This window comes from Pristis pectinata, chromosome 11 (genome assembly GCF_009764475.1).
Source record: "Pristis pectinata isolate sPriPec2 chromosome 11, sPriPec2.1.pri, whole genome shotgun sequence".
NCBI lineage: Eukaryota > Metazoa > Chordata > Chondrichthyes > Rhinopristiformes > Pristidae > Pristis > Pristis pectinata.
In genome coordinates, this window is record NC_067415.1 from 3,971,084 (window position 1) to 3,991,123 (window position 20,040).

The 20,040-nt window shown below is 42.9% G+C and overlaps 1 protein-coding gene across 5 annotated transcripts in view; it reads left to right on the forward strand.

The window, feature by feature from the left end:
* Positions 1 to 20,040, forward strand: part of rsf1a (remodeling and spacing factor 1a) — a 74,245-nt gene that overhangs the window by 47,473 nt on the left and 6,732 nt on the right. For 3 of the 5 annotated variants that reach the window (XM_052025675.1, XM_052025679.1, XM_052025678.1), the window contains exons 5-14: positions 293 to 447; positions 1,115 to 2,466; positions 3,613 to 3,798; positions 5,467 to 5,571; positions 6,963 to 7,042; positions 8,759 to 8,813; positions 10,819 to 10,904; positions 11,779 to 11,846; positions 14,991 to 15,198; positions 17,408 to 17,604. In XM_052025675.1, the coding sequence (XP_051881635.1) occupies positions 293 to 447; positions 1,115 to 2,466; positions 3,613 to 3,798; positions 5,467 to 5,571; positions 6,963 to 7,042; positions 8,759 to 8,813; positions 10,819 to 10,904; positions 11,779 to 11,846; positions 14,991 to 15,198; positions 17,408 to 17,604 (2,492 nt within the window). The remainder of the gene's footprint in view (positions 1 to 292; positions 448 to 1,114; positions 2,467 to 3,612; positions 3,799 to 5,466; positions 5,572 to 6,962; positions 7,043 to 8,758; positions 8,814 to 10,818; positions 10,905 to 11,778; positions 11,847 to 14,990; positions 15,199 to 17,407; positions 17,605 to 20,040) is intronic. The other 2 variants (XM_052025677.1, XM_052025676.1) reach the window with 2 other exon arrangements.

A 20,040-nucleotide genomic window follows, 5' to 3' on the forward strand; every position in this document is an offset into this window, starting at 1 on the left:
TTGGACAAGTCTTGATGCATGTTGGCAGAAGCTATTGAATCATCTGAGGAACTGAGTGAGTTGGATATGCAGTTATTTGAGAATAGCCCCACTTTTAACCTTGTGATGGAATCGGTATGTACATTTCCCACATGGGCAAATGAGAAAGATCAAGAGCAGGAATAGTAGCTGATCTTGCCTCCACTAATCTCAACCCCCTGGCTGCTTTATGGATTATATTTGAATGACTATCAGACTATCTTACACAAAGACGGTCATGGCATACACCCAGTAATTTTTCTCTGTCTCTCAGAGACCGCAATGAATTGGCTGAAACCTTGCAGCTGCTGAAGGCCCAGATAGATCCAGCATTGCTGAGCAAATTCATCCAGGAAGATGGGTCCTCTCGTACTAGTCCTACACCAGAAGATGAAGAGAGCAAGAAAGAGCTTGAAGAGCACCTGGAAGGTACCTCTTCTGCACTGCAGGTGTTGACCGATGGTGACTATTTGTGTGTGCACTTGGAACTCACTTTTCAATATCTAATGGGATAAACTATTTCCTTTCTAAAATCCACATGCACAAATTTTTCACTGGGAAACATTATGGTCCGCTTAGGAGGAGAAGCCTTAGCCTGTAAGATTCCTGTGCATTCCACAGTGGTTGGTTGTGGCTTAACTTCATCACACCTGGCTGGCAGCACTTAGTCAGCAAAGGTTGGTTGGAGAAAGGGGGTTTGAACTTTGCTGTTTTTCATCTGTTTAGCTCCATAGGAATGAATTGGAGATCTGCCCAGGTATAAAATTAAAAGCTGACGTGAACCCAAGTACTTATTTTTTTCCATACACTGCTGCCCTTGTCCTCCTTGGTGGTAAAGGTTGTGGGTTTGGGAGCTGCTGTCGGAGTAGCCTAGGTGAGTAACTGTATTTTGAAGGTGATGCACATTGCAGCCATTGTATACAGATGCTGGAGGCAATGAATGGAGTGAGCCAATGCAGCTCTCTCTGGGCATAGCATTTCAAAAGTAATTTGCTTTAAGTGTACCACTTTTGAGATATTACACAAAAGTGATGAGTTTGAGAGCTGGAAGTTTTATTCTCTAATTAACGTTGGGTATAATTTAATTTTTGAACAGAAGAAATGAAAATAGACAAGCTGTTGGAAGAGCAGCAGAAAGACCCAGAAATGACTGGAAAATCAAACCCAGCATCATCCCTTGCATCTACCTCTCCAGAAGAAGACGAGAAAGTACAGCCAGTCAAAAAGCAGCGAGACGAAGATGGGATAAAGCTAGAGCAGACGCTCAATGTTGAGGAACCTGCATCAGAACATAACGATGAGAAAGCTGATGGTACGAAGCTAACCAAAGAGAGCAATCCTGAGAAAATGAGTGCTGAAGGAGAAGGCAGACCCAGCAAAGTAGAACTCGTGAACCTGAAAAGCTCAGGTGAGGGGAAGGCTTGCACTGGTAGGTTGACGTCTGTGGAGTGTGAAAAGCTCGAAATCAGCATTAAGGTAGAGCCAACTGACGACATCAAAGAAAAATCCTCGGAAGAGCTCGAAAGGGCTCTGAGGAATGTCAAGCAGGCAAAGCTTCCCGTGAAAAAGCGTGAAATAAAACTAGCCGAGGATTATGACAGCACGGTCAGGGGCCCTGTCAGCAAACCTGTAACCCCGGTCAAAGAGCTGCTGAAAGGAGGTGTGAAAGCAGAGTGTGAGGGACTGAAGCAAGCTCCTGTGGAGGAGGACGGAAAGCAACTAGTAAATGGCGAGGTGACCACTGGACCCCAGGTGAACCAGCACAAAATTGAGGAGGGAATCACAGAGGCTTCTGCTCCAGGGAAGACTGAGGAACCCAAGAGCAAACAGGAGCCTGAAGCCACACACCCAGTGAAGGAGGAGGAAAATGGGATCGACGGGCCTAGCACAAAAGGCTCGGAGTTGCCAGTAAGCATTACTGTGGAGAATCACACAAGTGTAATAAAAGTTGAGGTTAACCAGAACTGCGTGGCAAAGGAGAAGTGTGCAGACCCTGGCCTCCTAGGACTTGGGAAATCTACCGAGGAAGCAAGATCTAAATGTGAGGATGAAGATTCTTCAAAATGCTCCGTTGACACCAATCTCTCTGAAAAGACGCTACCTGACAAAAAACAGGCAGATTGTACCAAAGGTGTGGAGGAGGAATGCAAAGAGAAGGTTCCATTGAGAAGAACAAGGTCGTCCATGAGACAGGCACCAGAGAAGGCTCTGGCAGAAGAAACTCCACAGAAAGTAGAACAAATCGAGGAGAAAAAGCAGGAGACTGAACAGAGTGAAGCCAGATGCTTAAGGAGGTCTCTGAGAATATCCAAACCCACCATGAAAGTGACTGAGAATCAAGAGAAGAGAGCAAGCAAGAAGGAAGAAGTGCCTGCACCCCAGAGTCCAAGTAAGGAGGAGAACCAGAGGAAAGTGGAGAAAGATTCCTCTCTATCAAAAGGAACAAAGGTACCGTGGTATCTTTTCAAAAATCCCAGTAGCATTGTTTTGTTGTGTTGAGAAGCGAACTTAAATCTTTCTTAATAGATCTTAGAAAGGTGCTGCCAGACTAGGAGGCAAAAATGTTCAATGGAGTTGTACAGCACAGAAACCGGCCCTTCAGCTCACCATGTCAACACAACCATCAAGTACCTTCTATACAAATCCTATTTAGGGGTACTTGGTCCATAGCCATCTTTCTCTTTATAATTCAAGTGCTTGTCTAGATCCTTCTTGAATGCCATGAGAATATCTGCCTCCATCACTCCATAAGGCAGCGCGTCCAGATTCTAACCACCCTCTCGGATCCATATAAATCTCCTACCTCTTACCTTAAACCTAAATTCTTTAGTTTTAGATACCTTTCCTATTGGGATGTTTCTTACTTTCCATCATGTCTATGCCCTCAAAATTTTGTACACCTCTATTGTCGTTCCCTCCACCAGCCTCCTCTGCTCCAAGTAAAACAAACCCATCCTATCCTCGTAATTGACACCCTTCATCCCAGGCAACATTCTGGTAGATCTCTTCACCCCCTCCAGTGCAACCACATCTATTCTGTGACCACCAGAATTGTACAGTACTACAGCTGTGGCCTAACCAATATGGCATAACTTTTGTAAAGCTCTTCACAGCTTCTTCCCAGCTCTTATGATCTTCCCAGCTCTTATGATCCGTGTCCCAGCTAAGGAAGCTAATTATCCCGTATGCTGCCTCCTCCACCTTATCTACCTGTGCTGCCAGCATCAGAGGTCCTTGGATTTGTACATTAAGGTCCTTATGTTTCTCGTATGCCCTACCATACATTGTGTGTGTAGTCCCCCTCATTATTCCTCTCAATGAGCATCACCTTACACTTATCAGGATTAAATTCCAATTGCCATTGCTCTGCCCATTTTACCAAATGATCAATATAATCTGTAGCCACACTTTAGGAAATATGCTATGGTCCTTGAGAGGCCTTGGAGGAGAGACAAGAAAGGTAGTCACTGTAATTCTGGGTATACTTTAGTTTTGTGTTTCTTCTGGGCTGCTATGTTGATTGTGATGATTTGTGGCCTGGTGCATTACAAAGGGAATTTCTTTTACTTCTGTTGTTCGTTGTTAATCTTGCAGCGCAAGGCTAAAGCCAGCAGAAGAGCCCGATGGACCAAATCAAGGGGCAGGCGTAGACAGGAGGAATCAAGTGAAGAGAGTGAGAGTGACCAGGATGATGACGACGCTGATGAAGCAGATGAGGAAGGGCCAGCGGAAGATGACGAGCCCTGTAAAAAATGTGGCTTATCCAATCACCCTGAACTGGTAGGTCCCACTTGTTAACCACTGAATTACTTTCCTGCTGATTTTTGTATTGTTTCTTTCCAGATTGACCTTTCAAGAAGATGTTTCCCAACACGACATAGTAAACATTTGTAATTCATAGGGAGATTAGAGACAATCTTCAGTTACGCAGGTTTAATAGTTGAGTAGACTTGGGATGAGCTGTTATAAATACCTTGCTAACTTATCTGTGAATTGTAAAAGGAATGTAATGAAAAGCCAAAAGATAAGATATTTATTAGTCACATGTACATCGAAACACACAGTGAAATGCATCTTTTGCGTTGAGTGTTCTGGGGGCAGCCCGCAAGCATCGCCACTCTTCTGGCACCAACGTAGCAAACCCATAGCTTCCTAACCCGTATGTCTTTGGAATGTGGGAGGAAACTGGAGCACCCAGAGGAAACCCACGCAGACACGGGGAGAACATACAGACTCCTTACAGGCGGCAGTGGGAATTGAACCCAGGTCGCTGGCACTGATGCTGGAATCTGAAATAGAGAAAATGCTGGAAACACACAGGAAGTCAGGCAGCATATGTGGAAAGAGAAACTGGTAATGTTTCTGATGAAAGATGACTGACATGAAATGAACTTAATGATGCTGGTACGTGGTTATAGCAAGTAATTAGAAAATCAAATGGAGTGTTTTCATTTCTTGCAAGGGGAATTAAATATAAAAGTAAAGAGGTTATGCGTTTCTTTGGGGCATTGACAAGATCACATCCAGAGTACTGTGTACAATTGGTTTCCTTGTTTAGGAAAAAATATTAGTGTGTTAAAAGCAGTTGGGATGTTTACTACACTAATATCTGGTATGGATGGGTTGTCTTGTAACGAAAGGTTCAGGCGAGGCTTGTATCATTTGGAATTGAGAAGAGCAAGAAGGGATTTGATTGAAACGGACAATCATGGGGTTTTGACAGAGGGATGTGAAGAGAGTGCTTTTTTTTGGGAGAATCTAGAACTAGTGGTCACTGTTTAAAAATAAGGGGTTTTCCATTTAGGACAGATGATCGTCATAAGTCTTTAGAACATTTTCTTCAATGAATGTTGAAAGCAGGGTCTTTTGAATGAGTCAGAGGTAGATAGAACCTCAATAAGCAAAGAGATGAAAGATTATCAAGGGATGTAGCAATGTGGAGTTGAGGTTAAATTCATGGCGGGGCATACTGGAAGGGCTGAGTGGTTCACCCCTGCTTCAAATTTATACGTTCATATGTAATCATATGAATGGGATGCGACAGTGCATCTGTAACCACCTAAATCTCAACCTCGAGTGTTCTTGCAAGAAGTGGGTGTCTTTGTTTGGTCTGCCCTCAATTCTGGGCACAACCTGCAAAGTTTGCTTAACAAATTTCCAGTGTATTGAGGTAAAATGGAAATTTCCAAGAGTTGTTTGCTGTCTAGTTTTCTTCAGGTAATAATCATCACTGAGTGATATCACGATCAGTTTCCTTGACGTCTAGAACTCAGTCTGTACTTGTGTACCAAGTTGGGATGTGTGTGACTTAGAGGAGAACCTGCAGGTGATGGTATTACCATGTGTCTGCTGCCCGTGGAGGTTGTGGGTTTGGGAAGGGCTGTGAGTAGCCTGAGAAAGTGACTGTAGTGATGCTGATTAATAGTATAAAATTCTTCTTTTCCCAAGATTTTGTTGTGCGACTCTTGCGACAGTGGTTATCACACTGCGTGCCTACGACCTCCGTTGATGACGATCCCAGATGGTGAATGGTTCTGCCCTCCTTGCCAACATGTAAGCACCTCCCATTCCATCTGGAACAAGAGTTAAAATTGGGTGATGCGTCCATAGCTGCCCATTCTCTCTCATCCCCTTGCACTTGTTCCCTGAATGTGGGTAATTCTGTCAATGCTGTATTTATTGCTCGTTCCCGAGGTATCCCAGCAAATTGACTGTATTCAGCTTGAGTGGCTTGCCAGGGCATTGAGCAATTCCACGTGCTGGGTGACTGGCTTCAGGTACCTTAAGGATAGTGAATCAGGAGTTTTAATCAGAATCAGATTTATCGCTGACTTGTATGACATGAAATTTGTTGTTTTGCAGCAGCAGTACAGTACAAAGACATAAAATTACTATGAATTACAAAACTAAATAGTGCAAAACAAAAGGAAAAACGAGGTAGTGTTTTTGGGTTCATAGACCGTTCAGAAATCTGATGGCGGAGGGGAAGAAGCTGCTCCTGGATCGTTGAGTGTGGGTCTTCAGATTCTTGTATCCTCCCCAATGGTAGTAACGAGAAGAGGGCATGTCCCGGATGGTGAGGGTCCTGAATGATGGATGCTTTCTTGAGGCACCGCCTCTTGAAGATGTCCTGGATGGTGGGGAGGGTTGTGGCCGTGATGGAGCTGGCTGAGTCTATAACCCTCTGCAGCCTCTTGCGATCCTGTGCATTGGGGCCTCCATCCCAGGCTGTGATGCAGCCAGTCCGAATGTTCTCCACCATACATCTGTAGAAATACGTAAGAGTCTTTGGTGACGTACTGAATCTCTTCAAAACTCCAATCGGCATCCTTTGTGGCATCTTTGTCACAAGCTGATAAATATTGCAGATTTCTTAAGTTCAGTTTCACAGCATGCCTCAGTTAGATTTGTAAGTGTGGAGGCAATGTTGAGGCTACTTCACTGCATGAATACTCCAGAGGCCTTGAGTAACCATCCAGGAGAGGAGTTCAAATATTTTGAATTTAGTTGACTTAGATTGTGGACACCCAATTCACCCAACCTACCCTAGAGGCACCTCCATTTATGAAGCTGATTCCCTATAGCAAGATGACATATTACAGTATATAACATGGGAGAAATGTCATTCTTGGCCTTGAAAAGGAAGGGATCTTGGAGAACGGGTAGGAAATTCTAACACTGTTTGAGATTAGTCACAAAAGTGAAGTAGCTGTTCTGCAGATTGATGTAAGCATGGAATAGAAATGCAAGAAATGTTTGAGAAATTCTTACTGGGTTTTTGGTGTGGTTGGATGGTAGCCACCAGAGGATGGTTTGTATAACCTTTTCCCTCAGACAAAAATAATTCTCTTGTTATAAACTTAATATTGATGGGCAACTGTGTGTTCATTTCTAAATGCAGTGAATGTGTGTTTGCATTTAAAATTAATCCTTTTTTTCTGCAGAAATTTCTGTGTGAGAAACTAGAAGAACAGTTGCAGAACATAGACGTGATGATAAAAAAGAAGGAAAGGGCTGAGAGAAGGTAATAAAACAAAATCTGGCCTCTAGTAGCCACTTCTTGTGACTTGGCTACAATTTTACTTTTGATGTTGGTGCAATCAAAATTGGGTGTACAATACTGAAGTCTGTTTTGAATTTCCTTTCTTGCTACTTCTCCCATTTTGTTCAATCTTACCTTTTTGCTATTTTATTAAAACTGTTGTGGCTCTTTGCTGTTTGGATCATAAGTTGCATCTGAATTTGTCTGTTGCCAGCGTGGTCTCCCTGTTGCTTGCAAGGCTCCAGAATAATTCCTGTCCCCTTTGTTCTTCCTTTCCACCTAAAATCAATGGGCAAATTTTCGGTTGCTTCAAAATTGTGGCTGTCTGTACCACCCTATTTGTTCTCGTGTAGCCTCCATCGCAGTCATTTACTGGCAGCCTGTCACCCATCATTCAGTCTGGCCCGGTGTAGCTAGAGACTATATCAACACAGCCAGTTTCAGATGATGAGATCCCCCACACCCAGAAGCTGTTAGAGCCATCGTTTGTGGAGGTCGCTGATATTCAAAAACATGCAGTAACATTCAGATCATCTTCACTAAGTCCCCGATATCAAAGGATCTACTATCCATGAATCCTCATACTTAGCATGTTAGGAATGTTGGTTAAATACAGCGCATTCCTCCACTCTGATGTCCGGTGAATACTGTTTGTCATGAGATGGGTCGCATTGAATATCTTGTGCGGGCAAGTGGTGAAATATCCATAATCGATGTGCAGCTGGAGCTGGGGTCAGGGCCACGAAGTCAAGAACGTGGGTTGATTTATAATTGGAGCTTAGGGTCTGGAGTGCTTGTACATTTCAGCTTGTTTTCTATCTCATTGGTTTATTACTCACTGGAAGTCTACCCCTCTTGCTCACTAATAACAAGGATTTAGTGTAAAAGAGTAAAAATATTGTTTAAGATTATATTTTCTTAGAATTTTGAAGTCTAAACCAACACATTAAAAATCAAATAAAACTAACAAATACAGAAAACACAATGACTTGGCTTTCTCCAGGGAGCTAATGTCTCCGATTCATTGGAAGGGGGACTCTCTCGCATTAGATTTAACTTGGCACAGGTTTCCCAGTCTGAGAGCTGGGAAATCTGCAGGAGATTGTGCTACTATGTATGCAGCACTGAAGTTGGGGTGTCTGCGGTGAAATATGAGTAAGTCCTGGCATCTGTGCTGGCATGGGGCAGAAGATCTGCCCTAATGTGCTTACAAGTAGCATTTTTAATCTCCTGCTATTATAAGAGTCTGAAAAGGTCGTGGAGAACATCCAATATTGCTTTCCACTATGAAAACTTTGTAGAACTGTGTGGGATTAAACAGAAGTTATTCCCTGGTTATGGGACTGATTGGGTCACGTTTTCAAAGAGCTAGCACAGGGAACATGAGCCACATACCTTTATAAACAGGTAACACTGCACAGTTATAATTATTGCACTCCTTCTGTACTGTGGAAAAATAGAAGTACTGTAACTCCAAAGAGTGCTGGGAGCAAGTAAGCATGCAAGTAACTTTGAGGCCTCAAAGTAAAATACTGGCAGTTCTTGCAGTGATTCTGTCTACCTTTTGAAATGCTAAACATTCCATCCTTTATTGTCCTTTAGTAATTCAGTGGTTTCTTAAACATGGTTGATGAAACATTGATTTGAAGTGGTTTCTAACTGAAAAGAATAGTAAAACTGGTGCACTTTCCTTTCCAGGAAAGAGAGGTTGGCGTTTGTGGGAATAAATGTTGAAAATATCATCACCCCAAAAGTAAGTACATTTTAAGTATGGAAGGGTTTGAGGATTAAAGGCAATTCCTGGGGTTATTTTCAAACTGAAGACTTTGGATTTGGGAAAAAACACACGTGTTTATCACATTTGCTTGCAGAGTCAAAGATTACAGAACAGTACAGCACAGGAACAGGCCCTTCAGCCCACGACATCTGTGCTGACCATGATGCCAAATTAAACTAAACCTGCCTGCCTGCACGAGATCTATATCCCTCCATTACCTGCCTGTTCACGTGTCTGTCTAAATGCCTCTCAAACGCCACTATTGTATCTGCTTCCACCACCACCACCACCACCCCGGCAGCCTGTTCCAGCCACCTACCACTCAATGTGTACAAAAAAAAACTTACCCTGCACATCTCCTTTAAACTTTCCCCCTCTCACCTTAAAGCTATTATTTGACATTTCTACCCTGGGAGAAAGACTCTGACCATCTCTGGCTCTCATAATTTTACAAACCTCTATCAGGTCTCTCCTCAGCCTCCATCGCTCCAGAGAAATCAACCCAGGTTTGTCCAACCTCTCCATATAGCTAATATTCTCTAATTCAGGCAACATCTGGTTAAACCTCTTCTGTACCCTCTCCAAAGCCTCCACATCCTTCCTTGTAATGGGGCGCTCAGAAACGCACACAATACTCCAAATCTTGAGTTTCAAGATTTTAAAGCTTTGTGTCTGAATTCTGAAGTGGAAATATTTAAGTGTTGCTGAAAATGCACAAATGGTCAGATAATATCTGACAGAAAGGGAAGAGTTTTTGGTGGGATTTTGCCCTAGCCTGAACAACTCACAAGGACAAGGGATTCTTCTAGATGCTGTCTGGTAAATCTCTGTATGTTCTCAGTTTGTCCAAAATGGTTGGGTGGTGGTTACAGCTTTGTTAAAAGGTTTATTAGCTCCCAGAGGAACATAGATTTTTTTAAGAAAGAGTCTCATCCCAAAAGAATGGTGCAGTGATGCAGCTAGTAGAACTGATGATGTGCAGCACCAGAGGCCCAGGTTCAATTCTGACCTCTGGTCTTGTCTGTGTGGAGTTTGCACGTTCACCCTGTGACACTGTGGGTTTCTCCCTGGATGCTCCAGTTTCCTCCCACATCCCGAAAGCGCACAGGTTGGTAGGTTAATTGGCCTCTGTAAATTGCTCCTTGTGTGTAGTGAGAGGTAGAATCTCGGGGGTGTCGGATCCGGTTATTTTCGAATCCACAGGTTCTTTCAGGAGTCCAGGAATGAGTTGAAGACAACTTGGTCCTTCACAAAGTTTTATTGGAAAAGTTTAAAACAAAGAAACAGTCACAGAGCATATGGCACTAGCTTTGATGAGCTGAGACAAAGGGAACTAAAGATGAGCTTGGGCCAGGGGGGAGGAGAGCAAGAGAGAGATTAACAAAAATCGACACCTTTTATACCTGAGATAAGAGATATTCCTTAGCTAACAATCAGGAAACCTATTAGATACTTGTGGCCAAACCAACCAATGAAAAAACACCTATTCACCTGATGGATGAACCAATAAGCTAGTAAGCGGCCATTCCTTTGCAGCCACTTGGGCTGTATTAAACACTATACATGTTTAAAAAAAACCTAATTAAAACAGTTGAATCCAACAGGGGAGTTGCTGAGAATGCGATTAATGTAGGATTAGTGTAAGTGGCTGGTTGATGGTCGGCGCACACTCAGTGGACCGAAGTGCCTATCCTCATGCTGTACGCCTTCGGAAATAAATGTATGGTCTGGACAAGTTTCAGGCTTGGCTGGGATGCTAGGCTTATTGATGCTCATTATCCAGACTGATTGAGGGAGGGGAAGAAGGAGAGCTCCAAAAAAAAATTTCTGGTTTATGTCCTTGCAGTAGAGGAAGATGCAGCAATACCGTGCTGGCAAGAACTATAAATCTTGTGAACTGATGTAATGAATTTCTATGCTAGTCACGTCTTGTGTTACTAACGTAAACCTCACTATTATTTAATGCATTTACTTCTCTCAGGACTTGGTACCAGAGGAGCCAGAAATAAAAGACTTCAAATCCTTGGAAAGACGATCTGGGAGGACACGGAGATCCATCAATTATAGGTATGGTTTTCGGTGCTTGTTCAGAAGTCATTTAACATTGCTTGAAAGAGCAAATGGCTGCCTCTCTCCCACCTGGTTGGGAACCTCACTCTATAACCATGGTCTTTATTTATAAAGATGAGTGATCCCAGACTCTGATAATAAAGTGAATTCAAAGACTTGGAGAATTAATTTGGGAGGGGACTCCTTTGTCATTTTTAGTTGCTGAGTGATAGTGTTGCTGTGAACACCTTGAGGTACTTCACTATGCAGAGTTGTGATAGAAAGATCTCTGCCTCTAGTTTTTACCATTGCAGTGGTCAAACTTATGAGCTTCCTGTCTTCTGAGTGGGTACGTTAAATAAATAAGATATCTTTATGAGTCACATGTACATCAAAACACACAGTGAAATGCATCTTTCGCATAGTGTGTTCTGGGGGCAGCCCGCAAGTGTCGCCACGCTTCTGGCGCCAACATAGCATGCCCACAACTTCTTAACCTGTACATCTTTGGAATGTGGGAGGAAACCCACGCAGACAGGGAGAACATACAAACTCCTTACAGACAGCAGCCGGAATTGAACCCAGGTCACTGGTGCTGTAATAGTGTTATGATAACCGCTACACTACTGTGCCTGTGCCCTTAGCACTGAGAAGCTTGCTCCTTGCAGTGAATTCTGGCAATTATGAATATAAATGGTGGTTTAAGAAGTTCGTTTTGACAATCAAGACTACTGCATCAACAGTCTAGCCTGGAGTAATGAGCTTGATCTCCTTGTCTTAAAATGTGACTTAGCGGTCTTTTTGAAAATATTTCTTTTTAATGAGTGCATGGTGGCTGATGGCATTTAGTTTCTCTGTTTAACAAGCTTTAATGTGAGTCTTTCTTCTGCAGGTTTGATGAGTTTGATGATGCAATCGATGAAGCAATACATGAAGACATACAGGAGGCAGAGGGTAAAGGTCAGAACTGAGTCCACTTTCAAAAAAAAGTCTTTTCACATTTGAAGTTACTGTGCAGGTACAGCAGGCAATTAGGAAGGCAAATGCTACATTGGCTTTTATTGTGAGAAGATTGGAAAACAAGAAAACAGATTTGGTAATTGGTTCATTATTGTCAGATGTACCGAGGTACAGTGAAAAACTTTGTTTTGCATGCCATCCATACAGATCATTTCATCACATCAGTGCATTGAGGTAGTACAAGGGAAAACTATGACAGAATAAAGTGTTACAGAGAAAGTGCAGGCAGACAATAAGGTGCAAGGCCATAACGAGGTAGATTGTGAGGTCAAGAGTCTATCTTATTGTACAAGAGGTCTGTTCAGTAGTCTTATAACAGTGGGATAGAAGCTGTCCTTGAGCCTGGTGATATGTTCTTTCAGGCTTTTGTATCCTCTGCCCGATAGGAGGGGGTAGAGAAGAGAACGTCCAGGGTGGGAGTATTGTATATACCTTTTGCAATATTGATTCATTGGTTGATCAAGGGGACTTCCTAAGAGCAGATATTGAGTAGAATGGTTCCATGTTCATCAGAGTTTGGGGGAAAAAAAAAGACATGAAGCATATAATATTTTGAAAGGAATTGACAGATTAGATGCTGAAAGGCTTCATCTAACTGGGCAATTTAGAATTAACCCTCATGATTTCAGGATAAGGGTCAGATATTTAGACCTAGATAACAAAAAGATTTGTTTATTCCCAGAATTTTGAATCTGGAATTATTGGTCTTGGAGGGTTCAGGTTGAGTATATTCAAAGTCGAGTTTACTGTCAGATGCACAAGTCCATGTATGCACAGGTGCAATGAAAAATTTAATTGCAACAGCATCACAGATGTACAACATCATTTAAGCAGCATTCACAAGAAAAACAAAAAAGTCCATTTTAGTGCAAAGTTAATAAAGTGGTTATAGTGTTACTAAACTAGTGATTAGGGTTGTGGCAGTTGGTTCAAGAACTGAATGCTTGAAGGGAAGTAGCTGTCCTTGAACCTGGTGGTCTGGGACTTCAGGCTTCTGTACCTCTTGGCCAATGGTAGGTCCAAAAAGATGGCATGGCAAATCTGAGAAGGTATATATTTTTTGGCAGCAAGATGAAGCTAGGAAAGCAGAAAAGAGGCAAACGAGCAGTTGAAATCACTTTCTCTGTAACCGTAACAGTGTTCTGCATTCTGTTACTGCTCTTCCCTTGAATTACCTCAATGTACTGATGTGATGAAGTGATCTGTATGGATGGCATGCAAAACAAAGTTTTTTCACTGTACCTCAGTACATGTGACAATAATAAACCAATTTTAATTTAGAACATTGAGTGTTTTCAGGCAAAATTGGGTATTTATGGTTGTTTTAAAAAGTACTGAGCAAGAGTTATCAGCTTTCAGCTTCTACCACTAAAGTTGTCTGTTGCTATTCAGTTTTATGCCACCCTGGACACTCAGACATGTCACTAACTAGTATGTTTTATTACTTGTCCACAAGCAAGAGCAAATGTTTGAACAATTCTGCAATTTGTAAACCTCAAAGCAAAAATACCTGGTTGATAATACAAAATGTTATATTGCAATGACCACTTTTTCAAAACATTAAAATCAGGGAAGCTTTTATTGTTAACTAGTTAAAGCATTCAAGTCCTAAGATCTTAATGAAGGGTAGAGGAAGTTGGAAGGGTTGTATTGCTGCTCTTCACTGGTATCTCCTTCCCTATGTTCTCTAGGACCACACAAACCTTTGTGTCCTTTGGGTTTCCTCTCCATCTTATGATTAGCTAAATCAAGCTTGGTACTGTCTGACCATGAATATTTGATAGCTCATCATCTCTTTGAACATCAGTGAAACTGTGGGAATTGGCTCTTCAGACCAAACAAATCAAAATAGCTGTATTTAATCTAATTTGAATTTATTTCTTTTAGTATGTCCAAAGAAAATCTACCAAAGCTATGCAAGAAGAAAAAATGTTCTACCTTCATTTAGAGACACGTTACCAATCATAGAACAGCACAGGAACAGACCCTTTGGCCCACAATGTCTGTACCAAATTAAACTAAATCTCTTCCTGCACGTGATCCATATTCACTCCATTCTCTGCAGATGTGTCTTTCTAGCAGCCTCTTGGATGCCACTATAACACATTCTTCTGCCACTTTGCTTGGCAGCCAGTTCCAGGCACCTACCACTCTATGCAAAAAAAAACTTGCCTTGCACTTTTTTTTAAACCTTCTCATCTTAAATGCATGTCCTCTAGTATTCAACATTTTTACCTGGGGTGGGGAGACAAGGGTGGAGTGAAGGGAAAGGAAAGCGAGACTGGCTGTCTACTCCATCTATACACCTCGATTTTATTGGTATTGGTTCATTATTGTCACTTGTACCAAGGTACACTGAAAAGCTTGGCTTACAAACTAATCACACAGGTCAATTCATTACACAGTGCAGTTACATTGGGTTAGTACAGAGTGCATTGACATAGTACAGGTCAAAACAGTACAAAGTGTCACAGCTGCAGAGAAGGTGCAGTGCAATAAGGTGCAAGGTAGATCATGAGGTCAGAGTCCATCTCATTGTATAAGGGAACCATTCAATGGTCTTATCACAATGGGGTAGAAGCTGTCCTTGAGCCTGGTGGTACATGCCCTCAGCCTCCTGTATCTTCTACCTGATGGGAGAGGAGAGAGAATGACCTGGGTGGGTGGGGTCTTTGATTATGCTGGCTGCTTCACCAAGATAATGAGAGGTAAAGACAGAGTCCAAGGAGGGGAGGCTGGTGTCCGTAATGCACTGGGCTGTGTCCACGACTCTGTAGTTTCTTGCGGTCCTGGGCAGAGCAGTTGCCGTACCAAGCTGTGATACATCCAGATAGGATGCTTTCTATGGTGCATCTGTAAAAGTTGGTGCAAATTTCTATCATGTCTCACCTTGGCCTCTGATGTTCTGCAGAAAACAATCCAAGTTTGTCCAACCTCTCCTTATAGCTCGTACCCTCTAGTACAAGCAGCATCCTGGGAAACCTCTTCTGTACCCTCTCCAAAGCCTCCACATCCTTCCTATAATGTGGGCAACCAGAACTGCACACAATCCTGATGGTTTTTTTTGTTACCCTTTTTCATTAGGTTCTGGGAGAGGCAAAGACATGGCAAACATCACTGGACAATCCCTTGGGAAAGACATCTCCACTATACTTGCAGAGTCTAAAGAGAATAAGCGACCATCACGAGAAGCTTCCTGCAGACGCAAAAAAAGGCGAAGACTGAATGACCTTGACAGCGATAGCACACTTGAAGATGAAGAGAGTGAGGAGGAGTTCAAAATAAGTGAAAGGTGAAGTATAATTCTCTTAAGCATCCCCTCCTGGCTCTAGATAGAATACTACCTCTGGAAATGCTTTCAAAAGGAAACATCTTGGTCATCTAAGAGAAAGGAAGGGAGATCAAAGTATGTTCTGAAAATTTAAGATAGAGATGCATTTGGAGTTTAAATCCTGACCTAGACACACTGACAGGCCTGCTTCTGTGATATTGTTCCACCTTGCATTTGAAGACAGATCCACAGTCACTGGTATCCCCCATTGCACGCTCCAAGTGAGGATTATAGAGTCATACTGCACAGAAGTGGGCCCTTCATCCCAACTTTATCCATGGGAACAAAGATTCCCATCCAAGCTAGTCCTATTTGCCTGCTTTTGGCCCACATCCCTCTAAACCTTCCCTACCTGTGTACCTGTGCAAATGTCTCTTTAATTGTTGTTAATATATCTGCCTCAACCACTTCCTCTGGCAGCTCATTCCATATACAGACCACCCTCTGGGTGAAACAGTTGCCCCTCAGGTTTCTATCAAATCTCTCCACTCTCACCTTAAACCTATGCCCTCTAGTTCTTGACTCCCCAACCCTGGGGTAAAGACTGCATTCACCCTATCTATACACCACAATAAAGATCCCCCTCATTCTCCTACACTGTAAAGTCCCAACCTGCTCAACCTCTCTCCATAACTCAGTCCCTCGAGTCCCAGCAACATCCTTGTAAATCTCTTCTGTACTCTGGCCAGATTAATGGCATCTTCCCTATAGCAGGGTGACCAAGTCTGAACACAATATTCCAAGTGCAACCTCAATGTCTTGGTCTTCAGGATCTAACATCATTGCAGAAAGGATACAAGAGTTCATGCTGAAGGGTTATCCTTGTGATACAAGAGTAAATTTAGAAAGGAGGTAAATGCATCTCTGGAACATTGCCTGTAATGTAAAAGCAGGTGTAGGCCATCATTGAAGTTGGTTTATTATTGTCACAAGTACAGTACAATGAAAAATTTGCCTTGAATGCTGTTCATACAGATCAATTCATTACACAGTGCATTGAGGTAGTACAAGGTAAAACAATAGCAGAATAAAGTACAACAGCTACAGCAAATGTGTAGTGCAGGGTCACAATGAGGTAGATTGAGGTCAAGAGTCCATCTTATACCAGGGAACAGTCTTATAACAGCCCTTGAGCCTGGTAGTACATGCTTTCAAGCTTTTATCTTCTGCTGGATGGCAGGGGGGAAGAAGAGAGAATGTCTGGAGTGGGAGGGGTCTTTGATTATGCTGGCTGTTCTACTGAGGCAAGATGTGTAGACAGTCCACAGAGGGGAGGCTGGTTTCTCTGACATGCTGGGCTGTGTCCACATCTCTGCAGATTCTTGCTGTCACAGGCAGAGCAGCTGCTATAGCAAGCCATACTTGGCTGTGGCATCTACATGGTTGGAGCAGGATAGGGTATTGGTGATGTTCACTCCCAGGAACTTGAAGCTCTCAACCCTCTTGGCACTCCTCAGCTGAGCCACACACGACCACCCCATAAGAGCACAAGAAAATAGGAGCAAGAGTAGGTCCCCAGGCCCCTCAAGCTTGTCCTACCATTCAGTAGGATCATGGCTGATCTGTGCTGGCCTCAACTCCTCATAGCCCTCAATTCCCTTATCTTTCAAATAGTTATCTCCAGCTTAATTACTTTTGACAACCTGGCCTCCTACTCTTGGGGGCAGAGAACGTAGAACAGTATAGCATAGGACAGGCCTTCGGCCCACAATGTCTGTACTGAACAATGCCAAATCAAACTAATTCTCTTCTGCCTGTACATGATCAATTCCCTGCAATATTAATGTGTCTATAAGTGCCACTATTGTATCTTCTTCAACCACTCCACTCAGCAGCCTGTTCCAGGCACCTACCATTCTGTAAATAAAAAAAATTGCCCTGCACATCTCCTTTAAACTTTTCCCCTCACGTTAAATGCATATCCTCTAGTACTTGACATTTCTTCCTGGGAAAAAGTCCAGAGATTCATTGCCCTCCACTGCACTAAATAGATTTGTCTAATAGTGATTTTATTACTTAATTCTGATTGTTATCAGTAGAATTTCTTTAATCTGTGAATGCCAGATGAAATACACATCCTTGGGGGACTTGAACCCAGACAGTAGAGGTGAATGATCAAGATCCAAGATTAATGTGAGAGTGACTTATCTTTAAATACTTCTGCATTCAGCAGCGAAGAAGAGTTTGAGATCTCCGACCGAGACAGCGAGGCAGACCCTGCCTCAAATGACGACGATGGTTTTGACTTCGCCCGGCGAGGAAGACATCAGAAATACGTGGAGCCAATGAGGAGGAGTCGGAGGTTAAGAGGAAGAGAAGTTAAACGATATTCAGATGAGGATGAAGAGGATGAAGATGAACAAGCAGGTGCAAAATGTTCCATTGATTTTAGTCTTTTTCCCCTCCCCTTTCAATTTCCAATTCCTTACCTAAAGCTGCTGACTGCTGTCAGATTTATGTCCCACAGGTAGCAAGTGGGAGGCCAGATTAAAAGAAAGAGCTGCATTCACATAGCACCTTTCATGACATTAGGGCATCTCAAAATTAATTATTTTTGAAGTGTTCTGTTACATAGAACAGCACAGTTCAGGCCCTTCAGCCCACAATGTTGTGCTGACATATTATCCTGCTCTAAGATCAGCTAACCCTTCCCTCCCACAGACACATGAATGAGAGAAATGGAGTGCTATCTAAGAGTCTCTTAAATGGCCCTAATGTATCCGCCCCACAACCTCTGCTGGCAGTGCATTCCATGCACCTAGTCTTAAAAAAACTTGCCCCTGACATCCCCCTTATATCTTCTTCCAATCACCTTAAAATTATGCCCCCTCGTGTTAGCCATTGTCACCCTGGACTGTCAACTTGATCTATGTACACCTTATCTTGTACACCTCTATCAAGTCACCTCTCATCCTCCTCCTCTCCAAAGAGAAAAGCCCTAGCTCACTCAACCTATCCTCATAAGACATGCTCTCCAATCCAGGCAACATCCTGGTAAGTCTCCTCTGCACCCTCTAAAGCTTCCACATCCTTCCTATAATGAGGTGACCAGAACTGAACACAATACTCTAAGTGTGGAGTAAGTGTTTTATAGAGCTGCAACGTTACCTTGTGGCTCTTGAACTCAATCCCCTGACTAATGAAGGGCAACACACCATACACCTTATGAACCCTATCAACCTGCACAGCAACCTTGAGGGATCTATGGACATAGACCCCAAAATCTCTGTTCCTACACACTAAGAGTCCTGCCATTAACCTTGTATTTTGCCTTCAAATTCAATCTCCTGAAAGGTATCACTTCACACTTTTCCAGGTTGAACTCCATCTGCCACTTTTCAGCCCAGCTCTGCATTGTATCAATATCCTGTTGTAATCTACAGCAACCTTCTACACTATCCACAACACCACCAACCTTTGTATCATCAGCAAACTTAGTAACCCACCCTTCCACATCCTCATCCAAGTCATTTATATATATAAAAAAAATCAGAGCAGAAGTCCCAGAACAGATCCCTGCAGAACACCACTGGTCACCAACCTCCAGGCAGAATATACTCTATCTACCACTACCCTCTATGAGCAAGCCAATTCTGAATCCACACAGCCAAGTTTCCCTGGATCCCATGCCTTCTGACTTTGAATGAGCCTTCCATGAGGAACCTTATCAAATGCCTTGTCTACCACAATCCACTGCTCTATCTTCAGTGTGCTGTGTCACATCCTCAAACACAATCAGCCTCATGAGGCATGACCTGCCCCTCACAATGCTGACTGTCCCTAATCAGCCTATGCTTCTCCAAATGCTCAAATCCTGCCTCTAAGAATCTTCTCCAGTAATTTGCCCACCACTGAAGACTCACTGGTCTGTAATTCCCAGGATTATCCTTACTCCCTTTCTTAGAGGAAGGAGAATTTGCCACCCTCCAATCATCTGGCATTACTCCTATAGCAAAGGTCATTGTGAAAGGCACAGAAATCTCTTCCCTTGCTTCCCGTAATAACCTTGGATCAGCCTGTAGTGTTTCAGCCTGTCGTATGCCATCCCAAACATCAAGGTCTCTTTAGTGAATACTGAAGCAAAGTATTCATTAAGGACCTCCTCTACCTCTTCCAACTCCAGGCACATTTCCTCTTATCCCTGATACTCTCACTCTAGTTATCCTCCTATTCTTCACATAGATGAAGAACACCTTTGGTTTTTTTTATATTTACAGCATGGTAACAGGGCCTTCCAGCCCAACAAGTCTGCACTGTCCATTTAAACCCCAATTTAACCTACCCATACATCTTTAGAACATGGGAGGAAACCAGAGCACCCAACAGAAACCCACACAGACACCAGAGAATGTACAAACTCATTACAGACAGCAATGGAAATCGAACACTGAGTGCTGGTGCTGTAATAGCATCATGCTAACCACTATGCTACCATGCCACCCCTTTTTCCTTGATCCTCCTTGCCAAGGACTTCTCATGCCCCCTTCTAGCTCTCCTAAGTCCATTCTTAAGCTTCCTCCTGGCTGCCTTGTAACTCCAGAGCCCTGCCTGATCAGTGCTTTCTAAACCTTAAGCAAGCTTCTTTCTTCCTCTTGACGAGATATTCTACATCTCCTGTCAACCAGTTCCTTCACTATACCATCCTTACCCGCCTAAATGGAGCAAACCTATCCAGAACCCCATGCAAATACACCCTAAACAACCTCCACATTTCCACTGTGCACTTCCAAGAACATGTGTTCCCAATTTACACTTCCAAGTTCCTGTCTAATAGCATCATTATTCCCCCTCCCCCAGTTATAT